The sequence below is a fragment of the Corythoichthys intestinalis genome, chromosome 21 (assembly GCF_030265065.1).
Source record: "Corythoichthys intestinalis isolate RoL2023-P3 chromosome 21, ASM3026506v1, whole genome shotgun sequence".
Lineage (NCBI taxonomy): Eukaryota > Metazoa > Chordata > Actinopteri > Syngnathiformes > Syngnathidae > Corythoichthys > Corythoichthys intestinalis.
The window spans coordinates 7,612,943-7,632,809 of NC_080415.1; the positions used below are offsets into that span (position 1 = coordinate 7,612,943).

At 40.5% G+C, this 19,867-nt stretch overlaps 1 protein-coding gene across 1 annotated transcript in view; it reads right to left on the bottom strand.

The window, feature by feature from the left end:
* Positions 1 to 2,139: 2,139 nt before the first annotated feature.
* The window catches only part of xrcc6 (X-ray repair complementing defective repair in Chinese hamster cells 6), a 32,960-nt gene continuing 15,232 nt past the window's right edge, over positions 2,140 to 19,867 (bottom strand). The window contains exons 6-13 of the mRNA XM_057826661.1: positions 18,447 to 18,633; positions 18,189 to 18,375; positions 15,626 to 15,794; positions 14,508 to 14,669; positions 11,485 to 11,614; positions 6,017 to 6,117; positions 5,830 to 5,946; positions 2,140 to 2,478 (exon numbers count right to left, since the gene is read on the bottom strand). Of these exons, the coding sequence (XP_057682644.1) occupies positions 2,282 to 2,478; positions 5,830 to 5,946; positions 6,017 to 6,117; positions 11,485 to 11,614; positions 14,508 to 14,669; positions 15,626 to 15,794; positions 18,189 to 18,375; positions 18,447 to 18,633 (1,250 nt within the window). The 3' untranslated portion in view covers positions 2,140 to 2,281. The remainder of the gene's footprint in view (positions 2,479 to 5,829; positions 5,947 to 6,016; positions 6,118 to 11,484; positions 11,615 to 14,507; positions 14,670 to 15,625; positions 15,795 to 18,188; positions 18,376 to 18,446; positions 18,634 to 19,867) is intronic.

Genomic DNA, 19,867 nt, shown 5'->3' on the forward strand with positions numbered 1-19,867 from the left:
CTCTTGGCTGCATCTCTGATCAGTTTTCTCCTTGTTTGAGAAGAAAGTTTGGAAGGACGGCCGGGTCTTGGTAGATTTGCAGTGGTCTGATGCTCCTTCCATTTCAATATGATGGCTTGCACAGTGCTCCTTGAGATGTTTAAAGCTTGGGAAATCTTTTTGTATCCAACAGCTTTAAACTTCTCCACAAAAGTATCTCAGACCTGCCTGGTGTGTTCCTTGGTTTTCATAATGCTCTCTGCACTTTAAACAGAACCCTGAGACTATCACAGAGCAGGTGCATTTATACGGAGACTTGATTACACACAGGTGGATTCTATTTATCATCATCGGTCATTTAGGACAACATTGGATCATTCAGAGATCCTCACTGAACTTCTGGAGTGAGTTTGCTGCACTGAAAGTAAAGGGGCCGAATAATATTGCACGCCCCACTTTTCAGTTTTTTATTTGTTAAAAAAGTTTAAATTATCCAATAAATGTTGTTCCACTTCACGATTGTGTCCCACTTGCTGTTGATTCTTGACAAAAAAATTAAATTTCATATATTTATGTTTGAAGCCTGAAATGTGGTGAAAGGTTGCAAGATTCAAGGGGGCCGAATACTTTTGCAAGGCACTGTATTTGGGCAGATCCGGGACCTCTTGTGCATAAATTTTTTTAAATAAAATAAAATAATAAAATGCATAAATTAATTTACAGAAAAAAATCCCAAGAATTGCATGTTGTTTATAAAAAATTAACGTCATTTGAAAGAGTCAGAGATTTGTTGATGCACTGAAAAGCTGGACCAACAAATCACCACTGACATTAAAAAAAAAAAAAAAAAAAAAAAAGTAGAAATTTGTGGCCTCTGGGCAGCAAGCAAGCAAGCATCCAGGATCAAACAGTATTTCAACATGCCAACAAGACAGTTGCATTTACTGTCTTTTTTCAAAAAGAAGGAAGATGGTTCAAAACGAGTCAGAAAAGCAACAACTGGCGATGAGGGCAGCTGCAGCAATCATGCTTACGGGCAGGACCAGGTGCAGCAGGAGGCTAGCGCCGCAGCAGCTAGCCAGGTTCACGGACTGCCAGCTAAGCCGGGGCAGGAGGCTGCTACCGTGGCAGCAGCTGGTCAGGTTCAGCGCCACCCGGAGTGGGGGCCAGCTACAGCGCCAGCAGTCAGCAAGGTGGACTACCACAGGCCAGTACCTATATGGGAAATTTGGTTTTGGGCTGCACAATTTGTAAGACGGTGGGAACTTTGGGGCCAGAGGCCAGAGAAGACGTGGGTGGGGGTGTGATGGGGGTTAAACTCGCAAAAGAATGGGTTTGTGTTATTGATTGTAATCTCAGATTTTTTTTGTATGTCTTACAAGTTAGACCTGTTGGGAAACTAATTGCCCAATGTTTACTCTAAGTCCCACCTGTGGTTATGTGGGCAATTGCTCGTGTGTGAGAGCCTAAATAATTGTAGTCATAACATTTATACCATGGATATTAACTGAAAATGAGGTTTGTGAAGTCCCACAACATGACAAGTGGGAATTTGCATGTTGTTTTCAGCACCATTTTCTGCGTATGATCCGGGACCTGTGCCCGTCTCGTCATCTCTGCGCTGTCAAATGTAGTTTGCGTTCTGGCATCTTATGATTTACAAATTAAGCACTGGCTATTAGTATTGTTGTCCTACCCAAGATGGCTGTCAGCTAGTCACGCCGCCGTGTGGCGTCCATTCATTCTTCGGTGAATGTAAATGAGTTCATCACTAGTAGATTTTCTGCCAACCCTCCAACTTCTAATTGATTGGACGTCTAGAGCTATCAATGGCTGCTAATTAGTTAAAAAAAAAAAAAAAAAAAAGTTCTTCCTCTGGCCAAGAGGCACCCTCCCACCAATTAATCAGTAGGAGACGCCCAATCTTTATGAAGTGGGAGGGGCGGCAGCAAATGAACTTATATTTTTTGGGATGTCTAGCGCTGTTAATGGCAGCCAATATGTTCAACAGTGTCTAGCTAAGTAATGATAGAATTACTTTCCATTCAAGTGCAGAAATTTAGTATTGAAAAAAAAACAAGGAAATGGTAGAGTATTGGTTGCCCCCCCCCCAAAAAAAAAAAAAAAAAAAGATATCGGTGCAACGCTAGTAGATACAAAGTTTTATTCTTGCAAAAAGCTGTTAAGAAGCAAATTCAGATCAGGTACTAATACAGATTTTTTAAAACATGAAATTACATCTGATGGTACATTTACAGCTCAAAACTCCATGAAAACGAGCATAGTCAGTCGCTATCTAGTCTCATGTGGACATTTGGTTAATCAGGGCATCTATCAGCTCCTGCTTCTTGGTGCCAGTGGTTCGAATTTTAAACTGCTTGCAGGCCTCTTTGAGCAATGGGACAGTCATCTTTCCCAGAGTGCCATTCTGGATGTGGATTCGCAGGTCATCTTCTGACAGCTCCACTTTGGGCTTTTTCTCTGCTGTACCGCCAGAATCTGTTTTTTGAGAGACAACAGTGCCACACCAGTGCAGGGTAAGAAAAAAAAATCTTCCAATATTGGTTTGGGTTATTTTATATGACAAGAGATCACAATACTGATATGCCACATTTTATAAAGTGTGTTTCTGCGTAAAACTACCGTTAAGTTTTAGACTATAAGGCACACCTGACTATAAGCCGCCACCCACCAAATTTGCCACGAAAACGGCATTTGTTTATAGATAAGCCGCAGCTGTCCTCACTGTATTATGGGATATTTACACCAAAACATATTGACCTGTAACACTTTATTTGACGCAGCATCATCCGACTGTCATAAGACAAAATGAACCGCCATGAAGCTTTGAACCATTTGGCTGCAAAGCTTCATTGCTTGAAGAAGCTTCATTTGGCCATCACTGCCCCCTTGAGGGAGACAGTCAACCTCTGCTGCCACCTGCTGTCAACACTTTTGTTTTCTAACATGCCTCCTAGCATGCATTGCAGCACTACAGATGTAAATAACAATCAAAATTCATGTTCCGTGCTAATTATTTCTTCAGTTACTGTTACTGTTGTTTGATTAGTTGCTAGTTCTGGTATTTGGTAACACTTTATTTGACAGTGGTGCCATAAGACTGTCATTAGACCATCATGACTTTGAAATGACACTGTCATGAGCAGAGGTTGCTCTAGACTTTTTCTTTGTCTGTCATTTTGACTGAAAGGGTCATAAAAATCCGGTCATAATCTATTTTTACCCGTCACTTAAATTTTTAAAATGATGATCATGACATTGTGGTGACCCTTTGTTTGGCATAATTCACCTTCCGTACTTGTGTGTCCATTTGGCCGAGCGCATTACCGGCTACGACAGTCACGTGACAGAGACACTTAAGAGCCGCGCGCGGTCCCCTCACTATCCACTCGCTCTCGCTATATGATTGGCCGAAGCGTCGAAATGCTCTCCCGTGAAATGCCTGTTTAAAAATGTTCCCGTTGTTACTTCTTGCGTTCGCTTATAAGTGCCCATTTAAAAAGGAAAAGCGATAGATGATACTACACACAGAGCGTATTATTAACAAATGTTAAAGTTGTATAATCATATAGCGAGAATAAGGAACGTCACTGACAAGCGCAGGCCCCCGCGAGTGGATAGTGAGGGGAATAGGATAGTGCGCCTACAGCTAACAAGACTCTTAACATTGCATACCGGTTCAACATATTCAATAGTATTTAGTTTTCATTCATTTTAAATTAATATTCTGTCCGAACAAGCTTAACAGAGAAGCCACACCGTGCCATCACACATCAAGCAGATGAATATGTAACTTTTTCTCCGCAGTGACAAAAACAGCTGACTGTGGCCCTAGTAGGTAGGTAGCCAACCATATGTAGCATATGGAACAATGAAATTAACAGTTCACCTGCTGTGGCCTGAACGTACTCTCACACTTTCCTCCTGGTGCGCATGGACTTGAATTGCGTGCCCGCTTGTGCAGTCCGTTTTTTCACCTCTTTTATCAAACCATTGTCGTTTTGGGGCTTTTTGAAGAAACTTAAGACACTCAGTTGTCTTGACATTTTTCAGAGTAAGGCCAACGACGTCATGCATCAAGAGAGACAATAGCTAATTAATATGCTCACTCGCCACCCAGTGGTCTGGGGTGTGAATTGCAACCGGTCAAAATGACGGATGGACTTCAGTTTTTTCCGTCACCAATTTAAAAAATCGGTCAACAACGGAAAATATTCGGTTAACGCGACCCCTGGTCATGAGCATTAATGAATGCTTATAACAGATGTCATTTAGTGTTATCTGGCATATTAACTCACTTTTGAATAGATGTAAAAGATTCGAGCTGGACATAAATCGAGTTATTGACATAATTTGCCCGATGAAAGTTAATCGATTCCTGGGCTTAAGATAAGTAACTCATAGCAAGCAAATCTGAGAAGCATAAATCATCATACTCCCACACAAACTCATTCAGAAAAATTAGAATAAAATCACGAAAAAAAACCTAAACATCACCCAAAGGGAGACAGGCTAGGTTCAGATGGCAGGTGTTAATGCAAAAATTCGATTTTTTCGTGTTTTTCCAACTCGAGTGAGGCATTAACTTGACAGTCTGAAAGGTACAAGTCTCATAGAAGTGGACCATTTCAAATCCAATCTAGGTCTCTTCCGTATGTGGTTAAAATCCGATCTGGGCCATATTTTTCCGGAATGTGGCTGTGGTCTGAACTCTCAAGTCTCCCAAAGGTCCGCTAGCTTAAATGCTATAAAATGCACATTTTTTTTTCAATAGTCTTAACAAATCGTCCAAACACATATTCCCACACACACACACACACACAAAAAAAGCTAAATATACCTCTAAACTAAATTACAAATGCATAAATAATCATATTGGCTCAAACAAAAACTTACAACATTATGTTGGTCATAACAGGCAGCAGCTGGATTCAGCCATGTTAAATAATTCACTGTTGCCATTAGAGGGCAGTGTAACCATCCAAATCCATATAACTAAATGCAAACACTTTAAAAACAAATCATTACAATGCCACACTAAACAAATCCTCGAAGCAGCGAAATTTGACTCAAAGCTTTTTTGTAATCGAATCACTCGAGTTAATCGATTAATCGTTGCGGCACTAGAAACAACGCATTAGAACAACAAGTTCTATAACATGAGACAATAATTATAATAATAAATACTGTCACACGTTGTTTCCACACACGCCCTCAAGATACTTACATCACCTCTGCACCCACACTCACACGCATAATCAAAATTAGATTTAAATGAATTTATAATGCCTCAAACATTACTTTACTGCTTGCTAAAGCCTGAATTTGGACAAAATCCATTTAATGACTTTTAATGCTTTTTAATGATCCGCATAAACCTTGCGAGACATGTTGACGGCAGCGCTCTACGTCAAATAGTGGATTTTTTTATGGCGCTTTAAAGATGCCACGTGACTGAACAGGCTGGTGTGATCATAGGACTTCTGACTGAAAGTTTCTGTTGGTATTGGTGTTATGGTGTCCTGTGATTACTGTTGCATTTGTGAAACTGGTAGGGTCACTGTGTTGGCAAAAATAAGGTAAAATGAAAATATGTAGAATAAAGAGGACTCTAGTTTCGCCCAAAGTAGTGGAGTAAGAGTAATGTTTCATAAAAGCAAATGTATGGATTGTTAAAAATACTCTTAGAATTATTTTTCTCAAAACGTTAGTCAAGTAAATGTGACGGAGTATGTGTAACGCATGACTACCGACCTCGCACAGAACTACTCCACGCATCAGCACATTAATCACCAATACAAATCATTTCGGGATGACTATATCACCCACCTGCTTTGCGTTTGGCAGAAGGTTTGATGTCCGGGTTGTAATCTGCAGGGTAGACAAGATCCTTGAAGTCCTGAACCAGAGGACCCAGCCGGCCGTCAATCTGGTCCACCTTTGGCACTGAAACAGACCACTGCCAAAATGAGATGACGGCTCCATAGACATTGAATTTGGTCTGGCTGCGTCTTACTTATGAGGTCCTCTATGTCGTCTGGAGCCATCATGTCCAGAGCCAAGGCCTCCAAGTTCCTGTAGTGTTGTTGGATGACTGGATTCTCAAATGCCTCACTCCTGCATGATAAAGAAATCAATTTACAAAGTTAACTTAACCCTTTCATACATGGATTTTTTTTTTTTAACCCTTATAGAGCACTCATTGGCTGTCATTGACAGTGCTAGACTCCAATTCATTTTGAATGCGAGGGTCGGGTGAACATTCTTTCAATCTAGAGCTGTCCTGACTAGTTGACGTAGTCGACGTCATCCACGACATAAATGCGTCGACGAGCACACAGTGGAAGAATATTTTATTCATGCTTATAAAACACAATTATTAACTGCTGTGAAACTATATTCACTTGTGAGACTGTATCCATCCATGTTCTTGCGCTGCACATGTATTTCTTTGAACATACAGTGCCTTGCAAAAGTATTCGGCCCTCTTGAACCTTGCAACCTTTCGCCACATTTCAGGCTTCAAACATAAAGATATAAATTTTTAATTTTTTGTCAAGAATCAACAACAAGTGGGACACAATCGTGAAGTGGAACAAAATTTATTGGATAATTTAAACTTTTTTAACAAATAAAAAACTGAAAAGTGGGGCGTGCAATATTATTCGGCCCCCTTGCGTTAATACTTTGTAGCGCCACCTTTTGCTCCAATTACAGCTGCAAGTCGCTTGGGGTATGTTTCTATCAGTTTTGCACATCGAGAGACTGACATTCTTGCCCATTCTTCCTTGCAAAACAGCTCGAGCTCAGTGAGGTTGGATGGAGAGTGTTTGTGAACAGCAGTCTTCAGCTCCTTCCACAGATTCTCAATTGGATTCAGGTCTGGACTTTGACTTGGCCATTCTAACACCTGGATACGTTTATTTTTGAACCATTCCATTGTAGATTTGGCTTTATGTTTTGGATCATTGTCCTGTTGGAAGATAAATCTCCGTCCCAGTCTCAGGTCTTGTGCAGATACCAACAGGTTTTCTTCCAGAATGTTCCTGTATTTGGCTGCATCCATCTCCCCGTCAATTTTAACCATCTTCCCTGTCCCTGCTGAAGAAAAGCAGGCCCAAACCATGATGCTGCCACCACCATGTTTGACAGTGGGGATGGTGTGTTCAGGGTGATGAGCTGTGTTGCTTTTATGCCAAACATATCGTTTTGCATTGTGGCCAAAAAGTTCAATTTTGGTTTCATCTGACCAGAGCACCTTCTTACACATGTTTGGTGTGTCTCCCAGGGGGCTTGTGGCAAACTTTAAACGAGACTTTTTATGGATATCTTTGAGAAATGGCTTTCTTCTTGCCACTCTTCCATAAAGGCCAGATTTGTGCAGTGTACGACTGATTGTTGTCCTATGGACAGACTCTCCCACCTCAGCTGTAGATCTCTGCAGTTCATCCAAAGTGATCATGGGCCTCTTGGCTGCATCTCTGATCAGTTTTCTCCTTGTTTGAGAAGAAAGTTTGGAAGGACGGCCGGGTCTTGGTAGATTTGCAGTGGTCTGATGCTCCTTCCATTTCAATACAATGGCTTGCACAGTGCTCCTTGAGATGTTTAAAGCTTGGGAAGTCTTTTTGTATCCAAATCCGGCTTTAAACTTCTCCACAACAGTATCACGGACCTGCCTGGTGTGTTCCTTGGTTTTCATAATGCTCGCTGCACTTTAAACAGAACCCTGAGACTATCACAGAGCAGGTGTATTCATACGGAGACTTGATTACACACGGGTGGATTCTATTTATCATCATCGGTCATTTAGGACAACATTGATCATTCAGAGATCCTCACTGAACTTCTGGAGTGAGTTTGCTGCACTGAAAGTAAAGGGGCCGAATAATATTGCACGCCCCACTTTTCAGTTTTTTATTTGTTAAAAAAGTTTAAATTATCCAATAAATGTTGTTCCACTTCACGATTGTGTCCCACTTGTTGTTGATTCTTGACAAAAAAATTAAATTTCATATCTTTATATTTGAAGCCTGAAATGTGGCAAAAGGTTGCAAGATTCAAGGGGGCCGAATACTTTTGCAAGGCACTGTAATACAATGGGTTTCTGTTGACTGCCTTATCTGATTTGACTCTCTCTTGTACCAGCCAGAGCTAGTTTCCAAGGTCGTAACTCAGGATGTTTTTCTGTGGAAAATCACCAGAATTGGGCAGTAATAACTTTCACTTATGTTTTCGTAGAAGGTATCATTTAAGTAAGCAATGCCCTTTCAACAAGCATATAGACCTTTGAAACTTGTTTATTTTCGTTGTACTTCTGCGTGGTCACAGCACTTGTCTGGACCACATCATTTTGTACCCTTGATATATATCTTGTTCATAAAGTCTTCGAAGCAGTCAATCCATGGCTGAGTCTGATTCTTTTCTCTCATTTGAGTTATTGATTGATACTTGTCTTGGGGTTCAAAAGTGAACTTCCCTGACACACACCATTCCATCGATGGTTAATAAAGGGTTAAAAAAAAATATGTGTGGAAAGTTGAGAATGGCGGAGCGCAAGCAGTGAAAGCGACACAAAGCCAAAAAAGCGCACAATAGTGGCCAAAGCATGGACTTATTTCATCGAAACAAAGGAAGGTACACTGTTGTGTGCAGTCTGCAATGCCCAGCTTGTCGGCTGTGAATGAACACCTGAATTGCCGTCACCTGGTTGTAATTTTGGAAGACAACAGGAGACAACAAGCTGTTGGATCGTAAGTTAATATAATCAGTGTTGTTGAGGACGGCGTTACAGTATAACGGCCTTATTTTTGTCTTATGATCACCAAGTGGGCGTTATCCTTCTAGAATGATGCTACATAATAATTTTTGTTTTTATTACCAAAAACAGTCACTTGGCCTAAACTTTTCTTGAATGACGTATCCACCTCGTGTGATAAAAAAAAAAAAAAAAAAAAATGGAAACACTGGCCTGCTTACTTGAATCCATGCACTAATCTTACTTACTTTATATTATAACATATTATCAGGGGTGCACATAAGTGGTCCGCATGCGCGCATGCGTACTGGACGTAGACAAACGCGCTGGCCCTCAACGGCTTCCATACGCTTTTGCGTACCGAGGGCCGACCACTGTATTTGCGGCGGACACGAGAAAATAACTTCTCAAAATGTCGAAGAGGCAGGCCACACTGAGTAATTACTTCCGTGTTCCCCCACCCCCGTCAAAAGACAGACAGACGACAGAGACGTCACCGGAGCTACCGAAAAAAAGGACTTTTGCTGAAAAGTGGCTACAGGAGGTACCATGGCTAGAAGCAAATGATGCTCGCACGGAAATGCGGTACAAAATGTGCCGTGAGAATCCCAATGTCGCCGATAAGAGCAGCGCATTTTATGTAGGGTCAAAGAATTTCAGCCATCTAAACTTTGAAAAGCACGAAAAAAACAGAGAGCATGTGGCAATTAAGCAAACTATCGATGTCAGACATGACCCCACTCGCCCTATGGACAAGTCGCGGAATAAAGGTAATGAACAGCGACATGCACTGACAAACGTGTTTTTGCTCGCATTTTACAAAGCTAAACATGCACGTTCAATGAGGTTTATGAGGAGGACATTCCACTTTTAAAAAGGCTTGGCGTTAATGTGGGAGCCGCATAATGCCCTTTATTTTGAATTGGTGCTTTTGTGTTTATTTCTTTACATTTCACTTCAAAGTAATGCCAATTTTGTTGTGCCAGTTGATGTAAATCAAGCATTAATTGTTAATATAATTAATTAAAGTTAATTGGCTCTAAGTAAAGCTTGTCATAAATTTATCGCATCAGGCGGGTCGGCTCTCAAGCTCAATGAGGAAGTCACATCTTCAGGTCCTCCTCTGAGAACCTGGGCAAAAAAATTATGTGCACCCCTGCATATTATGGACGTATATACATACTATACATACATACTATATTTCCTTCTGGGGACACCCTCGTTCTGCTGGGGAACTTCAATGCTCACGTGGGCAATGAGAGCGAGACCTAGAGAGGAGTGATTGAAAGGAACGGCCCCCCCGATCACAACCCGAGCGGTGTTCTGTTATTGGACTTAAGTGCTCCTCACAGTTTGTTCATAACGAACACCTTGTTCAAACATAGGGGTGTCCATATGTGCACTTGGCACCAGGACACCCTAGGCCGCAGTCCGATGATCGACTTTGTAGCCATGTCATCGGATTTGGTGGCCGCATGCTTTGGACGCTCGGGTGAAGAGAGGGGCGGAGCTGTCAACTGATCAAAACCTGGTGGTGTGTTGGCTCCGATGGCGGGGGAAAACGCTGGTCAGGCCTGGCAGACCCAAACGTATGGAAGAATTTGGTAGCAAAGGATTTGTTCCTTAACAGTGACACTTTTTTAAAACGATATATCGATTCTTGGCGGGAACAATCTTTTGGGCTACAAAGTATTGCGACTAGGGTTGTTCCGATCATGTTTTTTTTGCTTCCGATCCGATCGTTTTAGTTTGAGTATCTGCCGATCCCGATATTTCCCGATCCGATGATTCAATTCCAATCATTCCAGATAATTTTTCCCGATCATATACGTTTTGGCAATGCATTAAGAAAAAAATGAATAAAACTCGGACGAATATATACATTCAACATACAGTACATCAGTACTGTATTTGTTTATTATGACAATAAATCCTCAATATGGCATTTACATTATTAACATTCTTTCTGTGAGAGGGATCCACGGATAGAAAGACTTGTGACTTTGTATATTGTGACTAAATATTGTCATCTGGTGTATTTGTTGAGCTTTCAGTAAATGATACTGTGGCCATCCCAAATGCATGATGGGAAGTGGAACCATGACTCTGCATAGTGCTACCAATTGATATATGTTCTCTGCGTTAGGAAATAACATAAGGTGTAAAGACAAAGATCATTTGCCACCTTGCTTCCCCACATTGCTTCCTGTGATATTTCTAATCATAGGGAAAGGGATTGCAAGGCTTTAGCCAATTAAAAAAAGGCTCCAAAGGCTGCCAAAATTCCCTCTACTCATTTTGCGCTGCCTTTTATCTCTATATAGGTAAAACAGCGTCATTACAGATTGAGCGTGACAATGAGTGAGAGGGTCATGCAGCGCATGCATTAATTGCGTTAAATATTTTTACGTGACACATTTTTTAAAATATTAATTGCCGCCGTTGTCGGGATAAATTTGATAACCCTACCTTAAGCCTAAACTAAAGACTCTGGATGAGCGTAGCATATTATGTCTGTAACGTTAAATACAATTAGAAAACGATTTAATTAATATATATATATATATATATATATATATATTCAAAAAAGGCATGGCCGATATTTTTTTACCGATTCCGATACTTTGAAAATGACGTGATCCGACGACATCTCTAATCGTGATATATCACCTTTTCCTAATATTATCACACCACTGTCCCTACAAGAGTGAAGTGGTCTGCATTCCTACCTGTATTTGAAGCGCACCTTCTGCACAATTTCCCTCATCTTGTTCACCTGTTCAGCTGAAGCGCAGGGGGTCTGTGGTGGATCCAGATTACGAAAATCATCAGCATACGGCAGGTAGATGACATTAAAACCTGTTTGAAGAAATGAGTGATGATCATCTTTAGAATGTGGGCCTTAAAGTGCCTATGACAGCAAAAAGCATGTTTATTTCATATTTTATGCTCCTGAATGAAATGGACCGCATGGATGAGTGTAAAAGCGAACGATATTTAGTTTTTTGAATCCCCCACCATGAAAATGAGCGACTTCCTGTTTTGACGAGGATTTCTAATGTGATGTCAGCGGGATAGTCATCTTCAGTATACAGCCAATACTACAGTATGCAGAAGGACTGCGGATTCAGCTGGTTTTGCGGATTAATTCGTTTATTTTTCGCATCTTGCTAGCCAAACGGCAGCAGAAAAATGTTGCTGCACCAGGGAGAGGCTTTTTGGGGTTTTAAAAGGTTCCCCATTCATATTGGCCAAAAAAGCCCTACTACTGCGGAACCATTTGAGTAACGAGTAAGTGAGTAAACATCGTGTTTTGTATTATGTCAAATACTGGGATCATTTTAATACGTAGCTGGCTGGCATTATGTGGCCGACATGCTCCTTGTCCACTCGGCCGTCGACCGGCGGCTTGTCGCTTATCCTCCTCGCCGGAAGAGCACTACATTCAGCTTATTGCCCTCTTCGTGCCCGGTGTTCTGTCAAATTTTCCACCGGATCAGAAATAGCAACTTTTAGTTAAAAATGGCAGCGAATACAGCGATTATGAAGTAAACATTACAAACTTTCTTTAAATAAAGGACTATTTACTTACGTTTGATCATGAATGGGCATGTAGCTCTCCTCAGACACATTCTGTCAAGTTAGCTGCACAACAACTGATGCCGCTTTCATGACTCTCTCGGTGTTTACGTCTTCGCCGTGTAGTAAAGCATTATTTTGCCATATTCGTGTTGACCTTTTCGCAGCTACACTCTCCTCCGACCTCGGCCGGTTTGTCCGGCGGTCATTGTCCAGCTGCTTCCCCGCAAACGAGCCCTCTGCCCTCAGCATGGGAGCGACGAGCTCTAATTTGCTCGCCGCCGGGCGGGTTGCCGATCAGCGAAGACAATTGGCAACCCCGCTCCCGTGTGAAATGATCCGGGCTGGTTATGTGTGATTTTTTTGCTTCGAAGACTTTGAAACATCACTCGGTTCAGTTTAGCATATTGGCTAGCTGTTGGTTTGTTTACATTTTCCGAAGCCGGCAAGGAAATGACAAAAGCCCGACAAACTACGGTGGCATAAAATATAGCTTGGGAGGTGCGACAGTTTTGACCATTATGGAGTAATTTTTCCCTGTCATACTGAATAAATGCATTTGTATTATTTCATATTCCATTTAGCACACGATTGTTATTTGTTATGACCATACCATTTATTTAGCTACTGGGGGAAAAAAATACTAGGATAAAAAGAATATCGTGTCAAAATATTGGAGTGGAGAGACTGAAACAATGACATTTTGCGGCTCTCTTCGTCGCATTTTCCTCGTTCTGAATAATTCCCCCTCAATGGGCTGAATAATACAACAGATGAAACCATTCTCCTGCCGACGTCATCCACCTGTTGGGGCCGCTAGAGCCCTATAATTAGACTAATTTCTCGTCATCTGCGCTTTGCCAAATTGTTGTATATAGTCGAATCGTCTCAAAATATGATTCTAATTCACATAATAATGCTATTTAGAATATTTTTCTCCTGTCATGCGCACTTTAATTTGCCTGTGTTTCCTAATTTAAATAATCTTGGTACTGAATATGCAGTATTTTCACAGTTACATTATAACATTTTTGCACTGTTACATCAATATCTAAGCATCTGTCATTTGCAGTATCATATTAAGTCAGCCATCTGCCTCCAAGTCTGAATACTGTGAATTGTCACAGTTATATTACCACTACATCACAACTTGAAACTAGTCACTTACCCTAATTTTCGCACTATAAACCGCACCTGACTATAAGCCGCCACCCACCAAATCTGAAACGAAAACGGCATTTGTTCGTAGATAAACTGCACTGGACTATAAGATGCAGCTGTCCTCACTGTATTATGAGATATTTACACCAAAAGATACGTATCAACTGGTGACACTTTAGTTGAGAACGGCATCATAAGACTGTCATAAGACCAAATGAACCACCATTGCTACATTGGTTCAAGAAGCTTCAATTTGGCCATCACTGTTCTCTTGGGGGAAACAGTCAACCTCTGCTGCCACCTGCTGTCAACACTGTTGTCATCCAACATGCCTCCTAGCATGCATTACAGCACTACAGGTGTAAATATATCAAAAATCATGTTCTATGTTAATTATTTCTTCAGTGACTGGTCTAGTTGTTTCATTAATTGCTAGATATGGAATTTGGTAACAATTTATTTGACGGTGGCGCCATAAGACTGTCATTAGACCATAATAATTATGACATGACACTGCCATTAGCACTAATGAATGCTCATGACAGATGTCATTTTGTGTCATCCCGCAAATTATCTCCCTTTTGAAAGGATGTAAAAGATCCGAGCTGGACATAAATGGACTTAGGGACATAATTTGCCGGATGACACTGAATGACATCTGTCATAAGCATTCATTAATGGCCAATAAAATGTCATGTCATAATTATTACGGTCTTATGGCAGTCTTATGATGCCGCTGCCAAATAAAGTGTTACCTATTTACCCAAATAAATCAACAAATAAGCCGCACTGGACTATAAGCCACAGGATTCAAAATGAGGAAAAAAAGTAGCGGCTTATAGTCCGAAAATTACGGTAATTCCCAATCTGTGTACACTATAACCTATGTATTTTATTATTATTACTATTTTTTTTTTAATATTAGCCTTTGCTTTTGTTTTATGAGGTGCACGTTATGGCAAAGGTGCTCTGTACAATGAAGGCTTTCTATTGTATTCTATTAAACTGATACCTGGTGGCGTGGTCTGCACCTTCCGTTCATCCAGTTCCTCTTTCTGAGGCACCAAGGCAACAAATCTAGGTGGGAAATTTCTGTGGGAAATACAGCGGCAGAGAGCAAAGACGTTCTTCTCCATGCACTTGGTCAACAGTGCCGAGAACAGACAGGAGCTTCCTGTTAAGGAAAAAAATACTGGTGAGTTTTCATTCACGGGCCTGACCTGGGCGGGATTCCAAGACGGCCTTTTTTTTTTTTTTTTTTTTTTTTTTTTTGGCAACACGCCAAATTCAGTAAATGACTAATAACTCGCCGGTACAAGGTTCGGTCTTTTTTATATCTGGGATGTATGAGAGGTATCCCAGCTTGAACACGACTGCTTTGAAATATCACCCATTAGGCTTGGTGCCCCCTGCTGGGAACAAGAAATGCCACAAAATTTGGCACACTTCGTCAAATTGGATTCAATTAGATTCATTTTGGTTTTGAAAAAGGACGTGGCTGCACAGCGCAGTTGCACCTCCTTTTTTGTAGGACCCTCGTCAACAGAGTTTTTTTTTTTACCTAGGTGTGTCTCATCTCAGGGTGTACAAAAACATCTCTGTCAGCCATGCCCACAACACAAAACAGGTTCCACACAAAAAAAGGAGGCAGGTTTCAAGCAAATGTTACCGTTTCTAATGAGACGATGAGAGGGAGATATCGTGAGATCATTGTTATCATGTGCCTTGTATCGCAAATCGTACAGTGAGTTTTTCTATTATTATATTTGGTTTCTACTATTATGTTGAACAAACTGACTGCCGAACTTAATTAATAGATAATGGAATGAACTCAAACCTTGTAAATGCCGTAACAATTTGCGCGTCAGATATATTCAAATCCTTATGCATGTCATAGACATGTTGGTTAAAAATGAACCTTATTACTCGTCTCTTCTTTGACACACGCTGCCCAAAATGAAGCTTCATTTGTTACCGGTCACGTGATATCTTCCATGCCAACACACGCCTCCACACACACTTCATTTTACACTCCCACTTTGGCTCGGCACAAGCATTGAAGCCCAGTATCAATTGGCTCATCACTACTTATTAGAACAAATATGATCGAGTTCAAATAGCGGGTATTACCTTTCACCTCGCCCTCCTCGGGATAGAGGAAGACAGCGGGACGAATATGGTGGTGCAGTTTGAGCTTTTCCATGGGTTTGAATCCGATCAAAAACAAACCCGGATCGTCAAACTTTTTGATGGCGTCCACTTCATCTTTTTCCATCACTATCTGCTTGTTACCATAAACCTGCAACAGAATTGGGGTATTCCTATTTTTGAACATGCATCTGTGCGATTAAGGTATGTGAAAACGGTCAAAGTGTATCTTAGGCTAGGTTTAGACTGTAGGTCTTAGTGCACGAATCCGATTTTTTCGTGTTTTTCCAACTCGAATGAGGAATTAACTTGACGGTCTGAAGGTGACAAGTCGCATAGAAGTGGACCATTTCAAATCCGATCTGGGTCACTTTTGTATGTGGTTAAAATCTAATCTGGGCCACATTTTTCCAGAATGCGGTGGCGTTCTGAACTGTCAAGTCTCCCAAATTTGAATTCATGCAGCAATTATGTCAGCAATGAGTGAGAGCGGCAGGCAGGGCAGGACGACAGTGATGTAGCTGTGCTTAAGCGTTAGAGCCTATCTTGAGCGTTTACGCAGGATAAGCTTGATTATGCTCGATTTTCTTTCTGTGCACCAAATGAGCAATATCGCATCGTGCATTAAGACTGTGGTCTGAACCTAGCCTTAGTGTGTAATAAACATTGTGGAGCAACTACTTTTTAAGGGTTTAACGTTTCACGTGGATTTATTGAACTGTTTCACTTACGCACCATTTCGGTGTTCTGCATTTTTTTCCTCGTAAAATTTATTATTAAGCACTACGTTTTGAAGCATTTGTGATAGTTCCCGCACAGACGCCTTAAGTGTCGGATGCTCAGGGCTTCCTTTTACTTATATACTGATAGGCCGGCCTGTCTGCAGCAACTGGCGGTGTTGTAATAATAAAAAAAAAAAAAAAAAAAAAAAAGGCATTGTATGTATTTTTTCCTTGCTTTTTTTGAACGGCTGCAGCTATTGATTTCGTAAGGAATTGATTAACACCTAGTTAGTTCAAATAATCAAATAATCGGATTAGGAACATTTAATGCATTGCAGAATAAATTTGAGATGTCGAACAAAGACTTGCTAAGATTGCACTTTCAAAAGAGCATTAAATGCGAATACAAAATAAAATTGCTGAGTGCTTTTTCAAACTATGCAGGATTACAATATTCATTTCTCAAGAGCATTAAATGCATTTAAAAATAAATTAAAATACCTGAGCTGAGCCTCAAATGGTATAAAAAAATAAATGAGGATCAAAATACAGTGATCCGTCGTTTTAATGCCACTCCCCACTGTGTGTGTTCAATGTATTTATTCAGATTTAACCACATTGGAAAGAGATACATGAAATATGCATGTTATCCCCACCCAAAGTATGATTCAAAAATAAAATAAAACAACGATTTGTACATGCATATATCCGAACATTTTTAAATAAAATACTGTATTTAATTTTCATTGAAAAAAATCTGCGATAGACTGAGGGCGCTGAGTTTGAAGTGCAATATAGCGAGGGATCACTGTACAACAAAAGAACAATTGGCTAACTTGCAAAATTCAGCTAGCTTAAATGCTATGAAATGCCAACGTTTTTTAATGCAATACTCTTAACAAAAGATTCAAAACACATGTTCTCTTGCCTGCCAATTAGAACCCATTAAAAGTGTTCATTTGATCAAAAAAGACTGTCATCTTGTTCTGCCAAATTATTATCATTTATTACATATTATCATTGCCAATCAGATTTTTCATAATGGGTGTCATTTAAAATGTATTCTTAGTGTAGAATCTGAGATATATGCGATTGCATGTGCATGTTGTATCAGTAATACATTTTTTTCCCCTTTTGTTCGCATCGCTTGCAAATTCTTTAATCCAGCGAGTTTTCATGTTTGATGTGTCACCTTTTAACCGCAATTTTGCGTTGTGGAGAAGACTGTCAATGTTTTATAGCAGACTAAAGTGGTTAGTACATTGTCTTTTTTTTCATTAGCCTCACTGTAGCAATGCTAACGTTTTACAATGTTTAATATAGAAGTGTTTCCTTATTTTGTATGTCTGAACTTGAATTTCACGGCGTGTTGATGGCCAATAAACATCTGTGAAAAGCAGCACACGCACGCACAAATGTAGGCAAGCACGCACACGGCGATAAATTGCAGCCCGGACAATTACCACCCTCATTTTTATTTACCGCGCGATAATTTGGATTATTGCATATCGCGACAGCTTTACTCCTGGATCTCTTTTATATACAGCAATCTTCACCATTCACAGATGAACCCTCTTAGCCTGGATTTTATGGTATTATATGAATGGAATGTGGTCATGGGGAGTCAAACAGTCTTCCCAAACAACTGTTCAAGTTATCTGGTGAAAATTCTTCTAGTTTTAATACCGTAATATACGTATATCGCAATACATATATTAGCAGGAAGTCACAATGTCAGTTTTTTTCGCAATACCATTCAGCCCCAATTCCTATTTACAAAAACTTGTGAGTGGAAAAAGTTAATAAAATGTGTTCCTCCTTACCTGAGCTTTCTTTATCTCACTGGGCAGCAGCAGGCTTCCTGTTTGTGTATGGAAGGTGCGAGTTTTGCTACGGACCGACTCATTGCTTTCCCTGTACAGCCTGATGGGGGCTGGTTTGCGAGCAGTCACTGCAACAGTGTACATTCCCACCGCCACGTTTACGCCCTCTCCGAGACACAGATTGAGCCTAAATTAAAAGTGAAAGTGTTGGGGAAAAAAAATCAAACATCAAAGAGAAAAGGTAAAGTAAAAACTGACCTGGCCATTGCTCTCTTCTTCTGCACCCTGGCTCGCACCCTCTTCTGGAGGTCTTCCAGTTTTTCACAAGGCTCTGTCTGCAGGCCCAGTTCACTTTCATCGTCTGGTGGACTTACGATATCGCGAAAGAAGAGGGAAACATCAAAGCCGCCTCCTTTCATCAAGTGCATTAGTTCTATGATGACCCCTGAAACATAGAAAAAAGACACAGGTTTGAACTCTTTCATGCACCAATTCAGATTACGGGTAGTCCCCGGGTTACGACGTACTCGATTTACGGGAATTTGACTTTATGATGCCAGCGTGTCGTCCGCCATTTTTTTCTCCAGTCGTTTTTTTTTTTTTTTTTAAACTAATGTTGAGTTTGTTTTATGATGCATGCTATTATTTTGGTGCAGGAAGCATAGAGCGGGTAGTACACATGATTAAGAACGTATTTGCACACACGAAGAAGAGCGTATGTGTACACACAAAGAAGTCGTGCAGCTGTGTGAGAGAACATTTGTTGCTTGTTGTGAACCATCCACAGAGGCAACACTTGTATATAACACCTTTTGTACTGTTTTTTTGTGTGTTTTCAATTGTGGTCGAATACTTGGGGCGACTTTATGTGATTGTTTTTGATGATGTGCAGACTAAAGATGCACGATAATATCCATTACCAATAATTATCGGACGATAATGGCAATTATGATGTCACACAGATAATCTAGATAAAAAAAAATTCAACCGATGATGCAATCCGATATTTATATGCTTGATTTAGCCTCCAAATGTGCGTAGCCGAAGCAGCTTTGTCCACTTCTCCACTGCAGCCTCAACTCATAGCACTACGGCCAGACAGAGGCCTGGCGCGGGTGCTAATTTGGCAGCCGGACGGACTGAAGGGCACAGGCGGGAGATTTTTTTTTTTTACCGAAGTGACCCAAGAGCCAAAGCCCCGGATTACCGAGAGCCTATGCCTCAGATAAAAAATATATAATGCAGTTTATACGACCACCATTCTTCATGAACACATCAGTTTCACAGTGGACATTTGGACAAGTGATGTCAAGTATGCATGCTTATCATGACGGCACAGTGGTTAGATGACAATTTCAACATGCACCAAACCACACTCACAAGAAGTTAGCCAGTCAGTAATGCATCCAGTACACTGTAAATTTATGACGTCTTAATGAGATCATTCTTCTTAAATCAAATAATTTCCCCCATCTTGTTTTGAGTGTTAAAGACAAGTTAACAAATGAATGCGCCAGATTATTGCACTAACTTGAAGTAAATATTGCCATTTGTTCTTAATAAGCCCATACATCTAAAAAAATGGTCATTTTTCACCTAAATCAAGAAAAATTGGCTTTCAAATAATGTTTTGAACCATACTTATTCTTGAACTAAGAACATTTCTGACAATTCTTTTT